The sequence below is a fragment of the Ipomoea triloba genome, chromosome 9 (assembly GCF_003576645.1).
Source record: "Ipomoea triloba cultivar NCNSP0323 chromosome 9, ASM357664v1".
Taxonomy (NCBI): Eukaryota; Viridiplantae; Streptophyta; class Magnoliopsida; order Solanales; family Convolvulaceae; genus Ipomoea; species Ipomoea triloba.
In genome coordinates, this window is record NC_044924.1 from 29,328,208 (window position 1) to 29,354,268 (window position 26,061).

Genomic DNA, 26,061 nt, shown 5'->3' on the forward strand with positions numbered 1-26,061 from the left:
CAGCTAACTGATCACTTATCACTATCATTTGAACCCTCCATGAAGTTTCATCCTCTTCAGTGGTACTTGTATAGCATGGATTCACCACCTTCAATTGCAGCATGAACCTGAAAGGTGAAAAAAAAAACACAAATACACTATTCAGTAGTAACTGTTATACATGATTTCAAAAAACAATGTTCTAAATTTCAAAAAGCAAGCAAGATGGCCACAGTTACACATACACAGTGCACTGTTAAGTATTCAAACATCCAGAGTTTTCAAGTTAAACAAAACAAACAGCAAGTCACAATTGTCTTGCAAATAAATTTGATTCAATCAATTTTTTCGAGTTTCACTCTCTGCTGCTTCACTTTTTTGCATCCCTGTGTCGAAGAAAACTGATCGATTAAGCACCTCTTGACAGGTCCCTCAGTAACCTCATGAGTAACTGGCGGCAGAGTTGCAATTGGGCTGTCAGCTTCATCACTCAGAAAACCCTACAGATTCAGTAAGTTTATCAAAAACTCCTACAGAAAACCCTACAGATTCAGTAAGTTTATCAAAAACTCCTACAGTTAACCCTACAGATTCAGTAAGTTTATCAAAAACTCCTACAGTTTAAATATCAGATTCAGTAAGTTTATCAAAAACTCCTACAGTTTAAATATGATATTTGAAAGAATTGTATTTAAAGACAAATATATAACCTCAAGGAAGTCATCATCCCCATCACTTAGCAAATATATAACCTCAAGGAAGTCATCATCCCCATCACTTAGCTGCAATCCAGTGTTTATATCATCCTCATCCCCATCACTTAGCTGCAATCCAGTGTTTATATCATCCGCCTTCAAGCTTAGAATGTCAGGGCTTAGTTGTGCTAGGAGTTGTTGGTCAGTGTTAATCTTTAGAACAGGAAATGAGGTTGGAAAGTTGACAAACTGGTCCTTCCTAACTGAAATTCTGAATAACATACTCCTACCAACTAAATCTAGTATCTCCTTTGGAGGGGCACTTGACTGCAAAGGAAGAAATTTAGGTTAAGCTGCCTTCAATTTATAAATGTAGGACTCTAGAGACAGTAGTTAAAAATTTAGGACTTACATCTGTATAACTGTCATATAAATCAGCAGCTGCAATCCCAATTAACTCCATGCACTCTCGATCCCATATAAAAAATGAAGCATTACCTTTCATGTCCACAACACGTACTCTAAGTTTATACCTTAAAACATGGGTATTATGAACTTGCACACACTTGAAATATTTGTTCACCCCTTCTGAGAGTTCTAATTTCTTGTTACAACCCTTTTTTGGACAGGAAGTATAGAACCAATCTGTGGGTGACTCAATACCATTGATCCTCGCAGCAATCCAGAATTCACCAAACTGTAAGTATGATTATAAAACAAAAATGAAATTTCAGTTTATACAATAATGGTAGAAAACCCACAGGAAGTCAGGAAACAGTGCTTACATTCTCAGTGTCAAATATGTCAGATATTGTAATCAGATCCATGGATTGACTTGTGGACTCATCAATGGTATTGGTGTAGCTAAGACTTGACATTGATGTTATGCTTCTAATTGGTGTTTGATATTCCCTGTCTCTAAGGCTGTGCATAGAGTCCATGGTAATGTTAGTTCATAAATAAGTAATTTTACAGATTACATAGATATTAAATTAATATACCTTTCTGTGAAACTTTTAAATTCCGGTTGGTCAAGGTTGAACAGCGATTGGGTCACATCATAGGATGAACAAATTTTCACATCACCATCTGACAGACAATAATATAATTACAATATGTATTTCTAAACTAATTACAGTATGTATTTCTAAAAAAAGGTAAATGTAAAGGGTACTAACCTCTTAAGCCCAGCTTTACTCTGCAGAATTGGATCAACACTACAACAGATTCATTCATCTCACGCTGATAAAAAGGCTCAATTTTGGACACATGATCATCCCAAAAGGTACAACTTAGCTTATTTCCCCTGCATTACATTAAAATTTTCATTTAAATTTGAAAATGATAGTTCATAATAATTCATAATAATTAAAAATAATAGATATTGGACTTACAATGCATCCTCCAACACAAAGTCTATCAGCCTTATATTATGACCACCAATAACCTTTTCTTGTGGTCCATGTATTTGAACAATACGACCAATTATATCTATTTTATATACATAGCTATAGGTAAGATTCTGAGTCTATTGCTAAAAACATAATGAGAAAAAAGATGACAAAGATACTGAGGAAAGCGTAGAAACTTACCTATAAGATGTTTGTCATCTAAAGTTGGGTTACCTTTCAAACTATTGAATGGCTTTAGTCTGTACATGTGCCATGGAAATTTGTTCGACCTAATTTCTTTCATAATAGTTTCATGATTAAACTGCATCATATATTCATGCAGACTGGTCTTGTATGTCTGAGTATTCGAAACAACAAAGAAATTTTTCACAGCATACACTTTGCTTTCTACAAACCTATTACTGAACTTTTCTACCAGAGTTTTTGGTACATGTGCATGAATTACGGTGCCCTGTTCATATATCAATAGGTTAGCATGTACAATAACATATTTACATAGTTTTATCTAAGTCTACGCTAATGCTAATGAACATACTTCATGAAAATGCAGATGAGTATAGAGAAGAAAACAAACCTCCAAGTCGTGAAACACGATTTCCTGACTTTTTTTTTCAAATGAACCTCTCCTTAATGGTACCAAATAGGTATGAATCACCCGTAACTTCATTGCACTCTTGTTCTTGAACGTAGACAACTCATTCGCCACGCAATACATTCCCATTTTCGAATTACAGTACGTGAGAATAAGGAGTAATTTCAAAGGGTTGAGAGTATTTGATGGCAATGTAATCTGGAAGATGCCTAGAGGTGTATATATATGGTTGTAATATAAGTCTGAGATCATAAGACTTCTGAAGTTGCATTACTTCCTTTTTCATTCCCGGAACATATGTATCGAATAACTAAACGTTGAAACCTTTTCGATTTCCTAAACATATTCCGGCCATATATTCACGCATGAGATATAATTACACACATTGTATAAGTCCTTTACAGCCATAATTATTGTTCGGGTCGGTTGCTCTACCGATTTAAAAACAACAAAATTGATATCCTACATGCGGAAAAGGACGGTGACTAACAATAACAAACATTCCATTTTGCTATGCAATACGACATCGTTTTCCACTGGGCGGGAATGGCATTAAATGCTATTTTTGTGGCTGTTTTATATTAGAGGATATCCGTTTTCAGTCCTTTGCACACTGGTCTCCCATTTCCTTTTCCATTCCATTTCTTCGTTGACCCCTCTGACATCTACTGTTGTTTTCTCCTTTTTAATTTCCTTTTACATTAAGTTGTTGAATGAGGTAAATTAAGGCAAATTATTCTAGGGAGTTAGATTCGCTTTGTAATGTAGATTTGAGTCTAAAATATACCATTTACATATTGAATATTTATAATATATATATTAAATGTTCACAATTTACATACTTTCAGTATGCGAATCGACAAGTCTACTCTGCAAGATGGACCCTAATCTATGATATAATAACTATTGCTAAATAACAAGTCTCCTATTGAGTCACATTTTTTTTAATCTATGTAATTTTCTCTCACTCTCAACATGACATATAACTAAATTTGTAATTATTCACTATCCATACATGAAATTCTATCTCCTATTTCAAGAATAGGGTCCACGTCCTGACCCGACAGAGTATATGGGAGAATGCAAATCATGATAACTTAGCTGAACTTGGACACATAGACTAGACCTTTGCTTACACGTTGCTACTAGTGAGACTCGATCCTTAATGTTTCTTTCCAAATTTCACCCTGTTACCAAATGAGCTGCACATACTGGCCTCAAGTTTTCACTCTTGTTTGTACAAGAAATTTTTATTTCTTCAAATGACTCCTATATTATTACTAGAGCTAAACTTTAAGGAGATTAATTAAGGAGATTAATTAAAGCAATTAAATATTCACCAAAAAAAAATTAAAGCAATTAAATTAGCCACACCTGGCTTTACTCTCCCTTTCTCTTTATACCACGGCACCTTCTTGACGCATGGTTTATCCAGCTCGACGCCAATTGGAGTTCTGGTCAGAGAAACGCTCTGACCGAGAACCACCGTATCATTTCCAAGACTAATCAACAGTTTTCACGCGTCGCAGCCTCTAATCAAAGGCGTAAATTTCTCTCCTTTTTCTCCGCTCTTTGCTTTCTGCTTCCTCTCCTGCGTGTCTTTTATAGTAAAACCAATTCTATGTATTTTACTGCACCTTTAAATTTGTGGAGTATTGTTGAATTGGAACACTAGCTAGAATTGTTAGCCATTAATTAGCATTACAGTATTACTGGGTTCTGAGAATCTGAGTTGTTGTGTGTGCACTTTAAAGCTTTGGGCAATATTTGAAGTTGTTTTATGTTTTGTTCTGTGGGTCTGTGGGATTTCAACAACTGATTCTTGATTTTTGATCCTTGATTCTTTCCGGTTTAGTTAAGATTGAAGTTTGTGGGAATGGATTATTCTAGGCATGTTGAAGTTTTGGGGGTGAATAGGATGGGGAAGAACATAAAGAAGAGTCCAGTTCACCAACCCAATTTTGCCAATAATTCTGATTTTGCTCCTAGGCCTCAACCCCCATCTCAGGTTTATAACATAAACAAGAGTGATTTCAGGAACATAGTCCAGCAATTGACTGGTTCACCTTCACATAACACATCATTACCTAGACCTCTCCAAAATCCCTCCAAGAATCCTGCTGGTACTAGGTTGCAAAGGATTAGGCCTGCACCTTTGATGCCAATGAACCAACCCCGGGTTTCTGCCCAATCTCGTTTTGCACATATCCCGCCTCAGCCTTTGTGTAGCAATAACTATGTAAGCCCTGCTGCTGCTGCTGCTGATTGTAGTCGACCGCTTTCCCCTGCACAGAATCCTTTTAATCCAATAGATGTTTGGGAAAATTCAGACAAGTCTCCCATTTCGGCTTATATGCAGTACCTGCAGGGTTCTATTATAGATTCTGCAGGGCCTAATCAAGCACAGCCTCATCAAGGGCCTGTGTGTAATCAACCATCATCTGATTATCTAGCTAATCCGCCTCTTCCATCGCCTCGATTCCTCGGTCCTCCTCTTCCATCCCCATGGATGAATGGTGATGCTCCTATTCTATCACCTCAGATAATGAATGGTGTTCCACCACCACCACCACCTTTTTTGCCTTCCCCGACTTCCCAGTTCCTGTTGCCTTCCCCTACTGGATTCGTGAATTTGTTCTCTCCCTGCACGCCTTATCCTTTGTTTTCCCCGGGTGCTCAGCATCCCCCTCCACTGTCTCCTAAATTCTCCTTTTCCCCTATGGGTCAGCCAGGAATTCTGGGTGCTGGACCTCGTTCACCTCTATCGCCCAGTTATGGATTTCCATTGTCCCCTTCTGGATTCTTCCCCGTTTGCAGTCCAAGATGGAGGGATCAGTAGCCCTAAATGCAAAAAGCTACTGACTTTCCATGGCTACCATGGAACATTCTTTGCACTGACAATTCTGAATTGTGGAAAATACACTATATATTAGCAAAATTTCATTTAATGTAAAGTCTCATGAAACCATGAGCTCTTATTGTTCCATTTATTCTTGTTCTCTTAACTTTCTGAGTAGCAGAATTTGTAGTAGAGGTAACTTGTTTATTTCTTACACGTGTAGATTGTAGTTGTAATGTAACTGGTAAGGAGGTAGCTAGGTTACTGAAATTTATAGATGCATTGGAGGTCTCTTGTAATTTCATTACAGTTAAATTAAACAATTTGAAGTCATGTTTAGGGCTGATGGAATTGATTTGCAATGTTTTTGTGTGTTATGCTGATTCTTTCATGCATTGTCTGGGTGATGGCCTCAACCGTGAGGGTGTTAGCAAGAATTGAACTTGTGATCCTGTTTAGATTGTTGATGGAATAGATTTGGAATGTTTTAGGGTGTTATGCTAATTCTTTCATGCATTGTCTATGCGATGGGCTCAACTAAGAGAGTGTTAGCAAGAATAGAGTTATTCTCCACCCACTCGGCATTGGAAGTCTGTTGTAATTTCATTACAGTTAAATTAAACAATTTTGAAGTCATGTTTAGGTTGCTGATGGAATAGATTGGCAATGTTTTTGGGGTGTTATTATGCTGATTCTTTCATGCATTGCAAGCTGGAAGATGCAATTGACCAATTGTTTTCTTGTCTGATGGTTATCTGCACTTTTTTCCATTCTTGGTGTGGTTTTCCACCTCTAGTTGAACAACTAGCTAGCTAGCTTGAATGATCTATTTTGTCTCAAATAGAAATGCTGGAATTCAAGACTTTTTGCATGGGAAGCTCGAATCCATTATTCAAGAGTGTGCACTAGGTAAATCTTGTTTCCGTGTTAATAGTTCACAAACCATACAAGAGAGGTTAACTACACTAGAAACTCGACAGGTTCGACCAAGAAGGTATTGGCAAAAATTGTACTCGTAATCTTCAGTTCAAGAATTATGCGATGACGGACTTTTCTTTCGTGGTTGCTAAATCCAATGTAACTACTGTCATGTATCGTATCTTTTCTTTCGTTGTTGCTAAATGCAATGTAACTACTGTCATGTATCGTATCATTTGCGTGGCAGATACACCTGACAAGCTCCTCTCACTGTCATCGGTGACACTCGATCCCTAGTCATTCTTTCTCAATTTTATCCCTATGACCAGTTGAGCTGCTTATGCAGGCTATATGTTTCTTATTATTGATAGAATTCAAAGAGGGTATTGTAAATACAGGTGCAAAATGATTGGGTAATGGATCAGATTGAGATTTACAATAGGATAATGCTAAAGGAGCTATTTATAGTGGATTTAACTATTTTGTACCATAATGACAGTAAACAAATGGGCTATCTATATATTGCGGATGTGATTAGTCAAGTAGGCAGTGTGTAAGTGCTTTAAGACAACTATGACAACCTAGTTCAATAGTGTGAGAAATATAACATAACTAGTTAGTCTAATTCTTCTAAATCACATAAATTGAGATGACGGGTAAATTTATTAACCACTAGGTTCGACCAGAAAGGTGCATAATTAACTACTTTTCTTTTCTTTTTTTTTTTTTTACCTGACAATCAACCTTTTCTTTTTCCATTGATTAATTTCCCCTCCTTGTAATCTGACAAAAACTCCTTGAAAGCTATGCCTAATGTTGTTAGGCATCCACAATAGTAGATTTTGAAAGGTTTTTGCAAATTTTTAAATTTAGGTGAAGAAAAGAGAAACTGAAGAGAGTGTTCAAGGTTCTTGTAGGATATCCAAAGTTTTTGCAGGAATAGTGGGTCCCACCAAAAAAATAAAGAAGCTCCCTAGTGCGCGTGAGGTACACCAAGGGCGCCCAGTGGACGCGTACACGCCACGTGCCTACTGGGCGCGTTAATGTGAAGAACTTTACCTTTTTTTTTTTTTTCTTTTTTTCATATTTTTTCCCATTTTCCTTTTATTCTCATCTCCTATTTCCTAGGCACACTTACAAAAATTCCTCAAAATCTATACCTATTGGAAATGTTATAAGTGATAGCATTCAAGTGCAAGCTCCAAATTAAAAAATAATTTGCATCTTAGGACGTGCTTATATATTAATGTTTTTTTTGGGTACATAACCTGACTCAATTTGTTTGACAGTTCTATATATTGTATTGTTTTGTTTCAAAGCGAGTATATTACATGTCGGCCATGTTGTCAAGGTTAATGCGGGCATTTCTCTTTAATCACCCTTTTCTACTAAAAGCTAAGAAAGAATAAGTAAAAGTGACGCACACCCATAAATCTCACCATTGGATATGGCTTCCACTTCATTAGCCCAACTTGGGTTCACTCACTAACCTACTAAGAATATATTTTGTTTAGTATCAAAATGTTTACCACTAGTGATAAGAGTTTGATCTTAATAAGTGGTATCAGAGCTAGATCACATACGAGTTAAAGTCTCAACAAGAGTACCTTGTCCAAGTCCAAACACCTTGTCTCTAAAAAATGTGACAGATCTTAATATATTTGTACTCAACGGCATTAGAAGAATTAAAACAATGACAATGAAATTAGAATAATTTAATCACTTTTTTTTAGTACTACTGACTCTGTTACAATGTAGTATTTGTTCATAGCTACTTTCTCAACTTACTGAAGCACTAAGAGTCAACAGTTGCCTCCACTGAGGCTCGAACCCACTCCCATCATCCATGTGGGAATGTGATTTAATCACTTTAATCACATTATTATTATTTTTTTATCAAACATTAATCTAGAAATAACTGTTACAATACTTTTAATAGCAATTCATCATGTTGGTCCTACCCTTAGATGTTAGAGCCTTGTGAAGGAGATAAATCACAGAATGTATTTTAGTGAATTAGGGATTCAGAACTTGCTACACTGATGTGTACAAAGGATCCAACTCTTAACAGTGTTATCAGTAAAAATCAAACTCACACATTGCAGTTGCTAGTGCCGTTGAAACTTAACTCGACCTACATACGTACTCTAACCGTTGTAATTTAGATCCAACAGTTTGACAAATTAATTCATTGGACCATCCATCATCATCAGTGTCAAAGACAGGACATAAAAATAAAAATGTGTGTTGTGTAGTCATGAAAATTAACATATATAGTGGACTCCACGGGGGAAATCAACCAAACGAGAAGCTTTAGTATATAGTAGAGATTCACTGGTCACATCTGTTTCGATTCCAATTGCCTTGCCCTTAGCTTGCTTCAATTCTATAATTTTGATTCTAAATTTTATTATAATTAAAATTGGGTAATATATATATATATATATATATATATATATATATATATATATATATATAAACACCACTGGGATCTTTGTATATGCCCAAAGAATCAATATTTCCACCGGGTCGGAGTTCGATTTTATGACTACCTATTTAGAATGGTAATAGATATGCCATCACAATGCATAATAGTTGACAGTTAAATATCTAATTATACTTGTTTAGTCCGTCAATGACCTTGTGGTCTAGTGGTACCCGGTGTCCCGGTTAACACTCCCACATGGATGATGATTACTTGTTTAGTACATTCAAAATTCTAAAATTACAATAATATCCCTCCACCTTTAGTATACGTAATTTTTTTTTCGTAGTTAATGATTAGTATGTGTCATTTTTATGTGTAGTACAGTAGTACTCTTAAAAAATATTTCAATTCTAATATCTTTTTTTTTTTAATAGAAATATCGTCCTTTTTTAATTGAATTGAATATGTAAACTCTTAACTTTAAATTATAAGTTAATGTTACTTAACACAAGATCTTAAACACAAATACTCAACAATTAATACATCAAAGAGCTCACTATTTATTCCAAGCAAATAGTTATTGCGTGGAATGCTAGAATGTGGTTTACACAGTTGTATGATTTACGGTCCAAAAATGACGTTGTTTCGCGTAATTTTTTTGCTCGACCCATTGCAACATACATTGTTATAACTTATAATGTACATTATTCTAACTCATAAAGTACATTATCTTATCTCAAAAGTTTCACTATATTATTCTAACACATAATATACATTATTGTAACACATAATGTACATTATTCTAATACATAAAATACATTATTCTAACTCATAATGTACATTATTCTAACTTATAAAAGTCAACGACGTCGTTTTGGACGGTGGTCTACACAATAATTTGCCGATACAAGCAAATTGAAACTGTTAGTAAATAGACGGTTAATGCAATCATAAGGTTAAGGTTCAATTCTTATGAAGGGTGTGAAATGTTAGAGTTTTGGATTTGAATCTGAATTAGTTTCACAGTGTTGGGGTGTACATATGCTTTTTTTTTTTTTTTTTTTTTTTTTTGTGTGTGTGTGAAAGGGAATCATAATCACTACGCAAGGGTCATACTAGGCCCTGTGGTCGAGCGGCATAGCTGTGACTTCTCAAATGAGAGGTCTTAGGTTTAAACTCCAGTATAAGGGTATTGACTCTATGTGCTTTAGTAAATAATCATGCTATGCATACTCGTTCACTCCTTTCGGAGCAAGCTTATTATTATTTTTAAAATTAAAGAAATATGTCACTTTTGTTTGTGCCCCATGACATACTCAATCTTACATGCATAATACATAGTCAAGTTGGCAAGTTGTATGAGCACTAATTAAATAAGCGCCGTCTGGCCTACCCAAAAGAATTGAAGCAAAATAAATCATTTTCCTACCCATCTTTGTCATATATGTCCATCAAGTGGTGAGCGGACTACACCCTCAAACCTCAATTAATTCACCCTCCAAATATGTGGCCATTATTCTTAGTTTTCCCTCTCCCTCCCGTTATGCAAATTAAATACCACTTAATTATACTCCAGCGGTCCATTATTTTATTCCCTTTTCAAATGAATATTTCAATAAATTAAGACTTGATGAGTGGTTAGGGTCATCTACTATTCTACTAGTATAAATTTTGATTGAAAATGTTAAGGTGTTTGATGAGAGCACATTGGAATAGTTTAGCCTAAAACGACTATAATAGATCGAAGTAGAATGAAATTATAATATCGTATTTAATTAATTAGGGTTCTAAAATTATAAATGTATGATGAAAGTGTTAGGAATTTGGTTTAATTTGAGTATGTGTAAAGTCATATACTCTAATGTTATGGCGTGCACACATGTTGTAGGCCAGGTAAAAGATTTTGAGTGATGCAGTACAAATTCTTTCTTATCTCAATTCTTATAAAAAATTCCCGTTTGCTAGCTTGATGAATAAACTTAAAAAGTTTAAACTTATTTTAAAGATATTACCCAATACGCTATTAAATTTAAGATGTATGCTCTAGTTGAGGGCTATCAAAAGAAATGTAATAACTAGAAAACACCTACTTCATATATGATAAGATTAACTGAATTTGATAAAAAGTTTAAAATAAGAATTGAATAATATGGGAGCAAGGGAATTAATTTTCTATGAATGGGGATTGGTGTAAGTATGATATGAGTTTAAAATGTGCCCTTACAGATAGGGTCTACTCAGTACACCTCGAGATCTAACAAAAAAAAAAAGAATTCTTTGCCCGGCCCCTATATTCCCACACCTTGATCTAACAAGATGATGAGAAGATAAATCATGCATGATGACTCAACAACCTATTAGGTGCAAAGACTCTGCTTGGTATCCACAAGAAGCTCACCACTTTAGGTGAAACTCCACATTAGGACTACTAAAGCTTGAAGCGTTTTCCATGTGTAAAGGTAGATGGTTTTATTTTATGTTCCTTCCCCTTTCCCTTTCCCATTAGTACCTAAAGTTTGCAACTGAAAGTTTGATAGACTGTGAATACTATCACATCCCATTCCATTCAGATTACCAGAAAAAGAGATATTCAAAGAAAAGGATTTAACAAAAGTAGGGATCATACTCTTTATTTATTTATTTTAGAAATGTTGGTAGTATTCATTCCATATGGCAGCAATGTGGCCCCCACCATCCATAACTCTGCCATTCCAACAAAAGCTATATATATATATATATATATATATATATATATATATATATATATATTAACTGTAAGAATGTTACCGGTACATTTTGTATTATTAATCTTAGTGTATCAAGAGTACAATAGTGAGTTCAGTACAGTAATGTTGCATGTCCCGCTCTACAAATGTGAGTGTCCTTTTATATTTCTGAGCGCAACGACTCTTTGTGTCCACTTCAATGTGCAGTAAGTGGCCTCTTCATTCTTCAATGTGTCAGTAAGTGGATATTAACGATGAGGAGCCGTTGGAGTGGCTCCTCCTCTTTAATGTGTAACAGCTTGTTTGACTTCCCCTTACACGTCCGTTCATTGACTTCGATTCCTGCACATGATTTCGGGTCGGGTACCTAATTACCTTGTCATATATAATTAAGAGTTTTTTAGATTAAATTATTTTATTAATAATGAATTAAATATGCACCAAAAATAAGATAATTTCATTCAATTTACCTCATCTACCCATCTGTAGGACATGAACAATGAGGGCATTTATCAAACAATCCAAATCACATATACTCATTAAGCGTGTATCTAATTGTTATGGTGGGGCAAATTAAGCCGCTAAGGTATGAGAGATGTAGACATTTGGATTCACATTAAATGATTATTTTATGAATTTATTGGTCAAATATTATTATCATGTAAAAGCTAAGGTAGTAATCTAGTGGATGATCAACTGCACTTAAAATTCTTTTTCAGTGGTAAGATGTGAGTTTAAATACCACCACAGACAATCAGGAGATGAGCTCCACTAATTTGATTTGGAGTTAATGTTGGGGTCCTTGTTACATTTATATATATCAAGCTAAGGGTTCATTCAATTTTGGCTATATGTTAGGAATATCACATAACCGAACAAGTTATATTTACTTTTTTCATTTTTTGGAATATGATATCAAGGGTGCATTTGGTTTCGTTTGATTTTTTGAAATGTGAGGGTTTGTAGTTCATTTTTATTTTTTGTCATACTATCAAGATTTCTATGTATTTCAAATGTTTAGGTATCATTAAACTCTTGATAGTATGAAATTAGAACTATGGAAACCTAAAGTGGGATCACTGTAAACTTTTGCATTACAGGTGCTTTGTAATATAGTCTCAACTAGGTGAAGATCATGGTTAAAAAAGTCAAATGCATTAATTTAGTTAGATAAACTTATTCAATAATCATAACGTAAAGTCTAACTCCATAGTATTTTAGATAAAGATTCTTATTATTATATTATTTAATAACATGAAACATTTTTATTATCTTAAAAGATACTTTCTTGAATGTACGCATGTACTTGTACAAAACTATACTAGATAGTTGTTGTGTGCACTTGACCAACCTTGACATGAAAGAGAAGTGACATATAGGCAAAACCTAATTACATTGCATAGAAGACAACCATATTGTCTGAAATTAGAAGATTAATTGTGCAATTGTAAGTAACAATAGATTGATGAATTTGAGGTAATCACTTGATTTTTTATTCATTAATTACTGGTTAGTAAACTTGTTCTTCAACAAATTCACCTACATACTTTTTTTATCACATACGAAATGACATGAGATTTACCATATCTAAAATGCTAAGTTGAACAATATGTTAATTTGACAATTCTAATGTCCAATTAAAATTCATGAGTAGGAATAATTTATAATGTGCATTAAATAATTCGTTACCGCTCATAATCTTAACACATAAAAATAAGAAAAATATGTAATATTTATATAGACTAAATTCATAAACCAATCAAGTTAAAATAGTATAACAAATAAATAAAACAAGAGAAAATTTTAATTTATGCCCTTCATGAATTATTTCAATTATCAATGTCACCCTGAATTATTAGTGGTGTAAATGTGGTTACCCGCCGTTTTTCATGTTCGAAGACCACTTTTTTTTTCTTCATTTTTCTTTCTTCATTTCTTCTCCTTCCGCCGACAACAATGTTTCTACTTCTTCCTATTAGGGGAGAGATAGTATATGTCATATTTTGAAAATTGAAGCCAACATTTAGACCACTAATAATTCAGGGGTGACATTGATAATTGTCATATTTGTAAGGTGCATAGATTACAATTTTCTCATAAAACAAATGTCATTTATATATGTTTGTGTATAACAGACAAAAATTATGTGATTTTTGCAAGGATGAAACATATTTCTTTTACAGGATATAGTGATAAACTCATCTAACAATTGCACTATTTTTGCAAAATTTGAAGCCACATTTATAATTTCTAAAAGTAAAATGTTTAAATAATTAATTAGTATCAAATAATTGAGGGATGAAATATTTTTTTCCCCTAAAACTTTTCATCCCATTTATTGCATTGCATGATATGAAATTTCTCTGTACAGAATTAATAGCTCCATATATTATATATAGATACATTGTACCAAAAAATAATAATTCTTAAAGACAACAAATTGAATTGCACCCCAGAAGTCTATGATGTAGCAGACCTACTAAATTCTTATCATGAACTGGCCCATCATAATTTTTATCGGATCTGGTCTCTGACATTCTTCATTACTGCTGCTGGAATCTTGGGAAAATTAGGCCAGGTTTTCTACGGTGAAAAAAAAGAAGAAGCTATGTGACCGCCCTAAGCCCTTAAAACCCCATACTCTGCTATGATAAAATGGTGTGATACTGTGATCAATCATGATGAATCAGTAACTTTTTTTAAGTGTGAGAACTACTTTTTTTATGTCTATAAAAAATAATCATATTATGTGTTACTCTTATACTTTAACTATCAAGACTCGATCTTACGTTCTAAAGTGTAATCTGTCATGTACCAATTAAACTATTCATGCCAGCGATAGATTAGGTTTTAAACTATTAATAAGCTATAAGCTCTGTTTGGTAATGTTTTCAAAATAAGCTAATGACCTTGTTTGGTAAAATAGTTAGCTTATCAGTCAATTTTGGCTTATTTGACCACTATTAACTATTTGACTTGATTAAAAAATCAATATAAGTGTTTGGTTAATCAATTTTTATAACTCCAAAGTGCTAAAATTCAAAAAGCTACTCAAAGCAACTTTTTCAATCAGCTTTTAAGAAAAGAAATTACACCAAACAACTATCAGTTAACAGCTAATTTACAAAACACATTTCTACAATCAACTAGTTATACTCTCTAATTAACCTAATCAGCTAACAACTAACAACAATTTACCAAACAGAGCTAATAGCTTAAAATAAGAGCTTATTTTGAAAAGTTACTTTAGGTAGCTTTTCAAAAATAAGCTAGAAGATTTTTAACTTTTTTTTTTCATCTTTATCATTACTAGTATTTTCGCCCGTGCGTTGCATGAAATGGATTTGTTATAATATTTTAAGAATATTTGGATCGATATACAATTATATAAATTACTAGTTTTACGCACGCATTGCGCGAATGGGTTAATGCCCAATGTTTATATTTAAATAAATATTTGAAAGTATATCAATACAAAATTATATAGAAGAAGTTTATATATAGGTAATTGAATGTCGAATTTGTTTATTTAAATATGTAACTCAAAGTATATGAATCCAAGATAATATAGGAATTGAAATTCATTATAATTGTTACTAAAATAAATGTTTGCAACTTTGTAAAATCGATAGTCTAAATACTTGGTCTAAAAATGATAGTATATGTATTACTATTTTTTTTTATTTTTTTCATGGTATTAATAAAATACTTGGTAAATAAATATATAACACTATTTTGTATTATAACTTTGATATTTAATTACAATATAGTGTAAAAAAAACATGATCGACAATGTAATGAATATCAATTGATGAATTTGAATGTAAAGAATCTTTGCATTAGAAAAAATAAAGACAATATAACTAATAAAATTATTTTTCTTATTTAATTTATTGATAATGACTTTTTTTTTTTTAAATAAAGGCATTGTAGACACATAATTCTAAATTAAAGAAATGCATATGTATCATTTTTATTGTAACTACTCATTTATTTAATTCAATAAGAGTAAAATAGAGTGATTTCGCATTAATTTATTGGGTTATTTGAGTACTCTGTTTGTCAACCAATCCCCAAGTAGTTAATATAATTAGTTTCGAATTATTTTTTTTAAAATTTTTTTCATAGTATTAATAAAATACTTGGTAAATAAATATATAACATTATTTTATATTATAACTTTGATATTTAATTACAAGATATTGTAAAAATAAGATAATAGACAATGTAATGAATATCAATTGATAAATTTGAATGTAAAGAATCTTTGCATGGGAGAAAATAAAGACAATATAACTAATGAAATTATTTGTCTTATTTAATTTAATTTTTTGATAATGAATAATTTTTTCAAATAAAGGTATTGTAGACACATAATTCTAAATTAAATAAATACATATGTATCATTTTTTGTTGTATTTACTAATTTATTTAATTTAATAAGAGTAAAATTGAGTGAGGAACTTAATTATGCCAAATTTGTTTGGGATGAAGTTCGAACCTAAGACCTTTCTTATAGAAATTAATGGGTAAGTTAAAAGTTAACGAAATATTAACGGAGAAGAGAATATTTAACGGAAAACTTGACGGATAATCATCTAATTAAGGATAAATTAGGAAATCTCAATGAAATAAATATAAATCTAAATAATCTGAACCATCCATTTGATTAAATAATTAACCGCCATTTTTTCTACCCATTTTAGGCCTAACTCTCTTGGGCTCTTATTAGTATAGTAGATAACATCAAATATTATATAGCTCAATTGATGAAATTGGTTGGATCGATGATGTTTTCTGATGTTTTCCTTGCTTGAATTAGAGCAAATAATTGTTCAATTACCCGTGTACGGATAAATTTTTTATTATATATTTACATATTAAAAATAAATATGAAATTATAAAAAAATCTAATATTGAATGTGTACATTTATTTGATAATAAGATTACTTCACAAAGTATTACTCAATTAATTGAATAATATATGATTTGTTTGTCTATAATTATCTTAAAAAGATCGATATGTAATATGACTTATGTAATTATATTATTACAATATTACTACAATAAATATGGGAAAATGTGAAATAATTTAATTATAATTAGCTTTTCAAAAATAAGCTAGTAGCTTTTTAACTTTTTTTTTTTTCATCTTTATCATTATTTTTTTCAAATAAATGGCATCCTTTACCCATCCAAATTAAAATCCTTTTGGCATTTTCCCTTCAATATGTTTGGTTGTAATTTCAATTTGACATTTGTGTTTGAACATTAACTTTTGTATAAACTAATCTTATGAATTATAAACATTTTGTTTTACTTTATATATTTTCAAATATATGTTTTTACTTTATATTTTATTAAATTATATTGATTTCATTATTTTATATTTTAATATATATAAACAAACCTATTTAAATTGTATGAAGATGTCATTTTTAGTCTTTTTACATTTATCAGCTTATAAAAAAGTTAACTTTACCAAACACTTTTAAGCATAACAACTCTTCAAATTTTAGCTTCGAACTTATAACTTTTCAATTTTCAACTACTTTTCAACTTTCAGCGCTAGGTTTGCCAAACATGGTCAATGTTAGATGGAGACTGACGTGGACACTCAGTCGAAGGCGACGATGGAACTTCAATGTCCTTTGCCAGAAGTAAAATAAAATAAACAACCAACCTAAGTAATTGCAATGTATATACATTCAATGTCTAATGCTTCAAGACATTTTAAATTTCTGTAGAAGTATAATTATGTCAATGAGAAAATGATATATGACTATAAGTACATCTCTCTCACGTACAGAAAATTTTATAGTATCATTTTTCTTTTTCTCATAAGATTTAACGTAGTTGGTTCATTGACGCATGACTTAAAAGTCATTACGAGAGGCTGTTTACAAAAGACTAACAATTTTGTAAGTACTTAATTACCATTTTGTTTACACCATCTTTAATCTTTTTACAATTATAGCAATAAGTATAATACTCTTTTTTTAACCAATATGATTGGCGTGGTGGTTCAGTACCTTGTTCCTTAAGCATGAGGTTAATGGTTATACTAATTAATAATGTCCACTTATTTTTTCTTTTTTTGAAAATAATGTCCACTTGTTATTTATTTATAACAGAACTAACATTAATCATCCAAAACAAGTGGTTAAACTTTTCAAATTTATATGGTCACAATTTTAAACTTTTCACGAGAGTTAATTCTAGCGGAGGTCCCTTGTCTTTGGTGGTAATTTCAGATCTAATCCAAGACTATTGTTTTTGTCATTTAATCCCCCAAATTATCATATTTTGGACATTTTTTTGTCATTCTGATGACTTTTCCGGTAAAAACCTATTTTAGGCAATAGTATTTTCATCTCCTCAATTTTTTAAATTATTTTCTCAATGAGTTAATTCCAGCGGAGATCCCTTGTCTTGTGTAACAAATCCTAATTTTGTCCCAAACAATTGTTTTTGTCATTTAACGACCCAGATTATCACATTTTAACACTTTTGGTCCTTCTAACGAATTTTTTCAGGTGAAACCCTATTTTAGATAATGACATTTTTGTTTCTTAAAATTTCCCCGATTTTCTATGCCATTTTTTTTTTTGGATATTCATCTCTTTAGCAAGGATTGCACCATCTCCTTCACCAGGGTGAGGACCTCTGGGTGAAAGGGAAATCATTTTGCAACGCAGTTGAAAAACTCAAAATGTTGCTACTCGGTCGGCTTCAGTCTAATCGTTATTGATTTAGTCAATGATTCTGTGAATCATTTACTATAGTTGTAGAGTGAAAAAAAAAAAGAAGAAAGAATGCTTTTCTTTTTTTATCAAAAAATGCCTTTTTCTTTTCCTTCTAAAATAAGGTTTCACCGGAAAGTCATAAGATCAAAGTGTCCAAAATATGATAGTTCATGATGCTAAATGGTAAAAATGATTGTCTAGGACTACATTTGAAAATGCCACCAAAGATAAAGGACCTTCGCTGGAAATAGCTCATTGAAAAAAATAATAAAAATAAATTAATGAGACGAAATTACCCTTGCTTAAAATAGGATTTCACCAAAAAAGTCATGGAAATGACTAGAAATGTTCAAATATGACAGTCTGGGGTAAGTGTTAAATGACAAAAATAATAATCTGAGACTAAATTTAAAATTAGCGCAAAAAAACGTAACAATGACCTTTGCTAAAATTAACTTCTCACAAATAAAAGTCAACATTTTATTACATACAATGCCCATTTTAATACATAAAAGTGAAGTATTTGAAACGTGAAGGGCACTGACATCAAAATGCGTTGTTTACACTTTTAGATGGGAAATTTGATTTGTACATGATATATATGCATAATTGCCCTGTTGGGTAAATAGTTGTTGGCTGATTGGGTTGGTTGTTTGGGTTAGAAGGTATGATTTGTTGATAATATTAGCTGATTGTAGAAAGTTATTTGATAAATTAGCTGTTAGCTAATAGCCGTTTGGTATAATTTCTTTTCTCAAAAAACTAATTGAAACGGCTGCTTTGAGTAACCTTTTGAATTTTAGCATTTTGGAGTTACAAAAAGCGCAGCTTATTAACCAAACAACTAATAGTGGTCAAATAAGCCAAAATTGACTGATAGGTTGATTATTTACCAAACAGGGCCAATATGTTAAGTACAGACTCATATAATATGAATATTGTTTTTGATCAAGATTTACAATGTAAGGTGGATTCTGGTCCAGGGTATAACAAAAACCCATTCTATTATTTCTTACCCCATATTACATGTTTGTATAGGTAGCATCTTTATTGATTTACTTGATAGATTCTCTCTTTCCCTATTGATGCCATTTTTTTGTACTCTCGAATATTTCACTTTAAGGGACACTCCCTATCACGGTTTGAGTGATTAGCACTACTATATCAATTCTAATTCTAATTAAATAATAAAGAAGACATTGACTCAAGTACGAACGATTTAAATTTTTGAATGAAGTCTGATTCTTAAAAAGGATTGTATCGGAATTTCCACAACTTCTACTATGGAAATAAGACTTTTGAATGAAGTCTGATTCTTAAAAAGGATTGTATAGGAATTTCCACAACTTCTACTATGAAAATAAGACTTGGTTAATCACGAAATATGATTCAACATACATGATTACTAACGTATTTTGAATTGATAACCACTTGAGTTGTGCCCTCGTCCCCAGACATAGAGTTCTACTCCTTGTTTTTATAGGAAAGTTCAGAACAACTATTCAAAGATGTGCATTAATTAGGTGAAACTTGTCTTTGGGACTCTACAGACAAAAGACACAGAGAAGACAAATTAACATAGACAAATTCTGACGGATCGGTTCAACTGAGAAACCAATAGACAACTCCCCACTGGGAGTCAAACTTCTAATTTTGAGGTGACAAACTTACTCTCAACGAGCTCAATTTGGACCTTTGGTCCCATGGAGTCCTATTCTTAATTAGTTTAGTATAAAAACTGAAAAATAAAAAGGTTGCTTTCAATTTCTAGTTATTATGTCTTTTAAGTGTTTATTCAATTTAAAAATATAGCCAACAATCTCCTTTGCAAAGGCTATAAAACAATAATTGATATTTAAATTCTTAAATTATAACATAATCTCTTCAGTTTCAAAATTTTAAAATTATATTATTAATTATTAGACACATAATTTGATCAAACTCGAAATATGTCATCAAGTACTTTTTTAAAATCATTGAAATAGAGAATTCTTCAAATATGAACTTATCAAACTTCATACTGATAAACTTCATACCGTGCCAAAGACCTTGTGGTTTAGTGGCACTCGGTTGCACCTCTACATGGCAGGGGGTGGGTTCGATCTTAGTGGAGGCGATATTGACTCTTTGTATTTCATTTGATTGAGAAAGTAGTTATGAACAGATACTACATTGTAATAGAGTCAGTAATATTAAAAAAAAATCAAACTTCAAACCGAAATTTAAAATGAATTTTTATATACTAAAAACCATGGTTGCAGTAGGCGCTAGGCGCTAGTTGGACGGTAGACTAGCGCCTAGTGCCTAAGCGGTCTGGACGGCGCCTAGGCGGTAACTAGGCGGCGACCTATAAAAACAATAAATTAATTCATGTGTGTGGGTGTATGTCATATATTTTATTATATATATTATATATATATATCTCTTACTTCTCTTACTTATATAAATAAATAAATTTAAATATATATAAATATAATAATAAAATTAACAAGGCCTAATCGCTCGAGTTAACTCGGCTAACTCTGCCGAGTTGGGCGAGTTAACTCAGCCAAATTCGGCCTAGTCGGCCGCCAACTCGGCCCAGTCGGCCGAGTTAGGCGCTAGGCGGCCGGCCACCTAGGCGGACGCCTAGGGAGCAATTCGCCTCGGTCTATGAGTGCCTAGCACCTAGGCGGGGATTTTTGCAACGGTGCTAAAAACAGAACAACAAAACTAAGATGAAAAGAAACATAGTAGCCATTTCAATGCCCATGATCTATCATTAAATAATCCATGAAAATTCATGTTTCAAACTTGTGAGAATTACATTTTATAAAACCATCGTCCCAACATTATCCTTGTTGTTCAAAACTTGTACAAAATGATCACTCCAGGCCAACATTTCCTTATCACCATTCCCTTGAAACATGGAATTTTCAATGTGATTTTAACAACATAAATAAACCCAAAAATAGAGAAATTAAATATCCAATGAAAAGAGAGGAAAAAGAAAAAAAAAAAACTTTTTTGATAATAATCATTTATGAATTATTGGCTAGACCGAATTCACACTAATAAATTAACAATCATAAGGTTGAATTTGTGACAAGTGTCGAGTTTGACTTAGGATGAATTCGTGGTAACCAATAATTAATTGTGTACTCAAGTGTGACGTTCGGTTGTATTATTACCACTATCTTCTTCATTAGCATCGTTGTTTCTGTCTTGATTGATTCCTTCGGTGATGGATGCGAGTTTTTGAAGGTTGAGCTTAACGACGGTGTCGGCGAAAAGCTTGGTGTCCTCCTCCGTGTTCCCCTCCGGCACGTCCACCACGTAGGATTCCAGCACGGCGGTGCAGCTCCGGCCGCCGTCGCGGCGGCGGAGGCCGTGGACGGAGGTGACGGAGCGGTAGTTCCTCAGGCGGTGCTCGCCGCCAATGATGCTGAAGCCCGTGACGCGGCGGCCGTCGTCGAGGATGTCGAGACGCTCGGTGCTGGTGGCCGCCGGCAGGCCGGAGATGACGTTGACGTAGCGCGTGTCGCCCACCGCCATCCGGAACCCCTCGCACACGGTGCAGCTCTTGATGAAGTGCTTGTAGGTGTGCGGCTTGTCGAACTGGCGAACCACGGACCACACCGTGTCCGGCGGCGCGTGGATTCGCTGCGCCAGGAGGGAGGAGCATTGGCCCGAGTTGACTCGGTAGGTGTGGAACTCAATCGCCCACGGCCTCAGCTCCTCGAACTCGTCCGGGTTCAATCCGGGCGGAACAGTCAAGTGATGGGTCGACTCCGACCCGACTTCTCCATCTTCTCCTCGATGCAAATCACTGTTCATCGAGCTCTCAGCTTTCTCCATTAAAGAGAGAGAAAGAGAGAATCAAAAACTGTTTAGAGAGAGAAAGCGAGAGGGGATTAGAGGAGGAGGAAAAGGAGAGGTTTTTATTTTACTTATAAATGATGGGGAGTTTGAGGAAGAAGGAGGGCATAAATGGAAATTTAACATAATACTATAATTTATTATTATTTTAAAATAATTATAATGTCAATTGCTACAATTATATATAATTACCCATTATACTAGTACTATAGATAATAATAATTTATCTAGTATGATTAATAATAATAATTTTTTTTAAATATTCATGATTCTTTAGAAATTAGTATCTGTTCTATACTTTCTTAATATTTTTCAACCAAAGAATCAATAACCACTACCCGAATTCGATTATATAATCATCCATTTAGAATGATAATAATTCTTAATAATACTTTATATAATCATGTATTATATTGGATCCAATATAATAAAAAGTTCCTTATAAAATTATACCTAAAAGTTCAGTAATATAAATTACTAATAATATAAAAGATAATGATATGTGTTATAACTTATAAGACATACTTAGATATATAAAATTTGTTATAAAAAAAAACTTTGCTTACATCAGATTTTTTTTATGTAATAAATTAATTTTTAAAATGTTAAAATTGTAACTAAATTTTAATATAAAATTATTTATCACATATACTATTTAATGAAAAATTACCACTTATTTATCTGTTTATTTTCTTTGAACATTTGTATTTTAATTTTTAAATCATTTGAATTTAATATAATTTTTAAATACATTAATACTCAATTAAAAAATAAATTAATTAATTTATGAATAATTAAAGTAGACATAAAAAAATGAAAAATTTGATGAACATAATAATATAATAATTGATTTGTGCACTTATCACATAATTGACTACGTTTTTTAAAATGAATTATTGTAGTAGTGGAAAGAATATAAAATTGCAATTGGTATAGGAGTGGGATGACAGGTGGGTGATGGGCTCATTGGTTAAGCCAATGGTTGATTGACACGTTAGCCTAATTCTTGAAGCCAAAGCATGTTGTTTTGTTTCTTTTATTCCTTTGTTTATTTATTTTATTATGATTTTAAATATTTTCATAGAAGAATTTTAAATATATAAAGTTCAATTTCCCTCTCACATGGTTAGATCAGATCAGATCACATTGTTTCAAAGTGAGCTCTAATGACAAATTTCTCACATCTCCACCACACATTTTGACATAGAAAATGACAATTTAAATAAATCAATTATTAGCTCGTCACTTATAAAGTATAAAAAATAATTCAGTAGTATACAACACAATTGCGAACGACCAGCCTCTTTGTGTTTGCTAAGTTATAACTTACAAGCTCAACAGTATAATTATTGTAGGTGGACTTAAGTTGCGCTTATTAGTAGAGAAATTGGAGCGCTAGAAAGAGTGGTAGTTGTTTGGCAATGCTACGATTGGAGTGGCTAACTGCTCTAATTGCTTCAAACATTAAAATTTTTAACCAGAGTTACAAGGTCTCGTGGGAGGGATAGATCGTTCCAAAGATGCAACCACAATTATTGCAATTTCACTAACATCGCATAGGGGCTGGTGTAACCTAAAATCCTAAATAAGCTGAACTCAAATAGTCAAAATTCAAAATTGGACTTGATTCAAAATCTTGAAGCTCAAGCGCAATTGGACTAGAGTTCTACTTGAATAGGTTCAATATTTTTTTTTTCTATTTTGATATAAATTTTAATAATATATTTTACAATTAAATATCATAATAATTTTCAATATTACATCATATCCCAATTTTACTCATTTTTATAATATATAAATGTGTTAGCTAAATTTGTAATTTATATTATAAATACAAATTAAAAAAAATTGATTAAACTCACAAACTACTCAAGTATTAAGATATTCAAATTTGACTTGATTTTTTTTTTTGAAATGAAAATTTGAGTTGATTCATTGCTCAAATGTCAAATTTGACTTGATTCATTGCTCAAACCATTTGAGTTTGAGCAAAACTCAATAATAACCAAATCAAATATAAAAATTTATCAAATTAAAATGTGAGTAAATTTTTTTGGTCAGACCACGAGATATCCAAAGCAGATCCTAACTATAAGAGATATCTTTAAGTTCGTACCATACTCAGACTGATCTCCGTTCAAACCGGACCTACCCAATTAATTTGACTCGCTTATACTCCTACAAACCGCAACATCAATAGGAAAGTTTGATGTCACTCCACTTGTCAAACATCTCACTTTCTCTATTGCCCTTCGTCCAAGCTACCTTTCAAGGGAATTTATTATTTGGGCAGTTTAATGGAAATGTTTTTTATTACAAATATAGCCTGTTTATTTAGGTCTGGTTTGTCTATATTTGGTTATATATCTGGTAATGGCGTTTCCAACCAACAACCTTAAACTTGAAACAAAAAGGAAACAACCTTTCTTTAGGTTTAAGGGTCAGTTGGTTTTATGTATGCTTTTGTTTTCAATCACACAGAAATAAAACTAAAAAAAGAAAAGTATTAGTGTGTTTTTTGTTTCATTCATATTCTAAAAATGTTGGGCTTAACTGCTTAAGGGAGGGTCTATGAGGGCATCCACACCGACGACACCAATGGATCATGTAAAGATCATAGTACAAAAGTAAATGACTTGGATGAGAGAGAAGATAAATTCATTTATGCAAAATTGGATTCATAGCACAGTAAAAGTGCTGATGAAAAAGAAGCAAGTGTTGCGCCTGACGCGCGTCAGGCGCAACACTGGCGCCCTACAGGCGCGTCAGGCGTGCATGACCACATTAATTTTTTTTTTTTAATTTTTAATTTGATTTGTTTTATTTTTTTTTCATCCTCCCCTATTTTCTCTTTTCTAATCACACTTACAAAAACTAATAAAAACTGCGAAAAAACTCCATTGATAAAGATGCTCTAAGTAGGTAGAGAGGGAATATTCCAAAAGGTTATCGTCGAACTTGACTCGAAAGCGGTTGTTACGGTTATGAACGATAGCCCACAGTAGAGAAATAACCTTTCTTCTGTTATCATGGACGGTAAATTCCTTGCCATTGATTATGTGAGATTCTATCATGTGTTCATGAAATAATTAATACCAAAAAAAAATAAAATCCAATAGATCTTTAATTTGTTAAGAAAGAACATTTGGAAATAATTGTAGAAGGAAGATATAGTAGAACACTAGTACTCTTCTATTTTAAACATAAATTGAAAACGTAAAAAAAAAAAAAAATCTTCCATTCATGTTTTTTTTTTTAATTTTATTTTAAATTTCCAAACTAGTACATTAGGTATTAAAGTCAAACTCAATTTATAATATTCAAGGTGTTGTATGAGATCATCCAATCATTATACCATGGACTATATATGGTTTACATTATAAGGTGGACTACTGTCTATTGACATAATTTACAATTTTAATATACTAAAGGTTCATTTTTAATACATTGGATGTTTATTTTTTGAAGGTTCATTATTTCGTATATTATCAAATAATGAATATTCAATACACAAATAATGAACTTTCAATTATTCATAGTCTACATTGCAATGTGAACCATGGTCCCTAGTGTATGTATATATATATATATATATATATATATATATATATATATATATATATATATATATATATATATATATATATATATATATATATTCATTATTTCGTATTTATCAAATAATGAATATTCAATACACAAATAATGAACTTTCAATTATTCATAGTCTACATTGCAATGTGAACCATGGTCCTAGTGTATGTTCATTATTTCGTATTTATCAAATAATGAATATTCAATACACAAATAATGAACTTTCAATTATTCATAGTCTACATTGCAATGTGAACCATGGTCCTAGTGTATG

The 26,061-nt window shown here is 32.3% G+C and overlaps 2 protein-coding genes and 1 long non-coding RNA gene across 4 annotated transcripts; 1 reads left to right on the plus strand and 2 right to left on the minus strand.

Annotated features, from left to right (window-relative positions):
- Positions 1–1,511: 1,511 nt before the first annotated feature.
- Positions 1,512–1,899, minus strand: LOC116028702. Its single transcript, XR_004100197.1, has 3 exons — positions 1,853–1,899; positions 1,676–1,763; positions 1,512–1,592 (listed from the first exon to the last, which is right to left on the minus strand). It is a non-coding gene; the product is annotated as an uncharacterized LOC116028702 (long non-coding RNA).
- A 2,194-nt stretch (positions 1,900–4,093) lies between these two features.
- On the plus strand, positions 4,094–6,874 carry LOC116030768 (protein HAIKU1-like). 2 transcript variants are annotated; one of them, XR_004100446.1, is made up of 3 exons: positions 4,094–4,222; positions 6,362–6,426; positions 6,498–6,874. XR_004100446.1 is itself a non-coding variant. In XM_031273099.1 (2 exons), exon 1 carries the CDS (start codon positions 4,555–4,557, stop codon positions 5,515–5,517), a length of 963 nt encoding a protein of 320 aa, XP_031128959.1. In that variant the 5' UTR covers positions 4,107–4,554; the 3' UTR covers positions 5,518–6,426; positions 6,498–6,751. The 2 variants fall into 2 exon arrangements, 1 of the variants encoding a protein (XP_031128959.1); XM_031273099.1 differs by having other exon boundaries at positions 4,107–6,426; positions 6,498–6,751.
- A 14,194-nt stretch (positions 6,875–21,068) lies between these two features.
- LOC116028598 (abscisic acid receptor PYR1-like) lies at positions 21,069–22,231 on the minus strand. Its single transcript, XM_031270358.1, has one exon. It carries the CDS (start codon positions 22,170–22,172, stop codon positions 21,477–21,479), a length of 696 nt encoding a protein of 231 aa, XP_031126218.1. The 5' UTR covers positions 22,173–22,231; the 3' UTR covers positions 21,069–21,476.
- Positions 22,232–26,061: the final 3,830 nt, after the last annotated feature.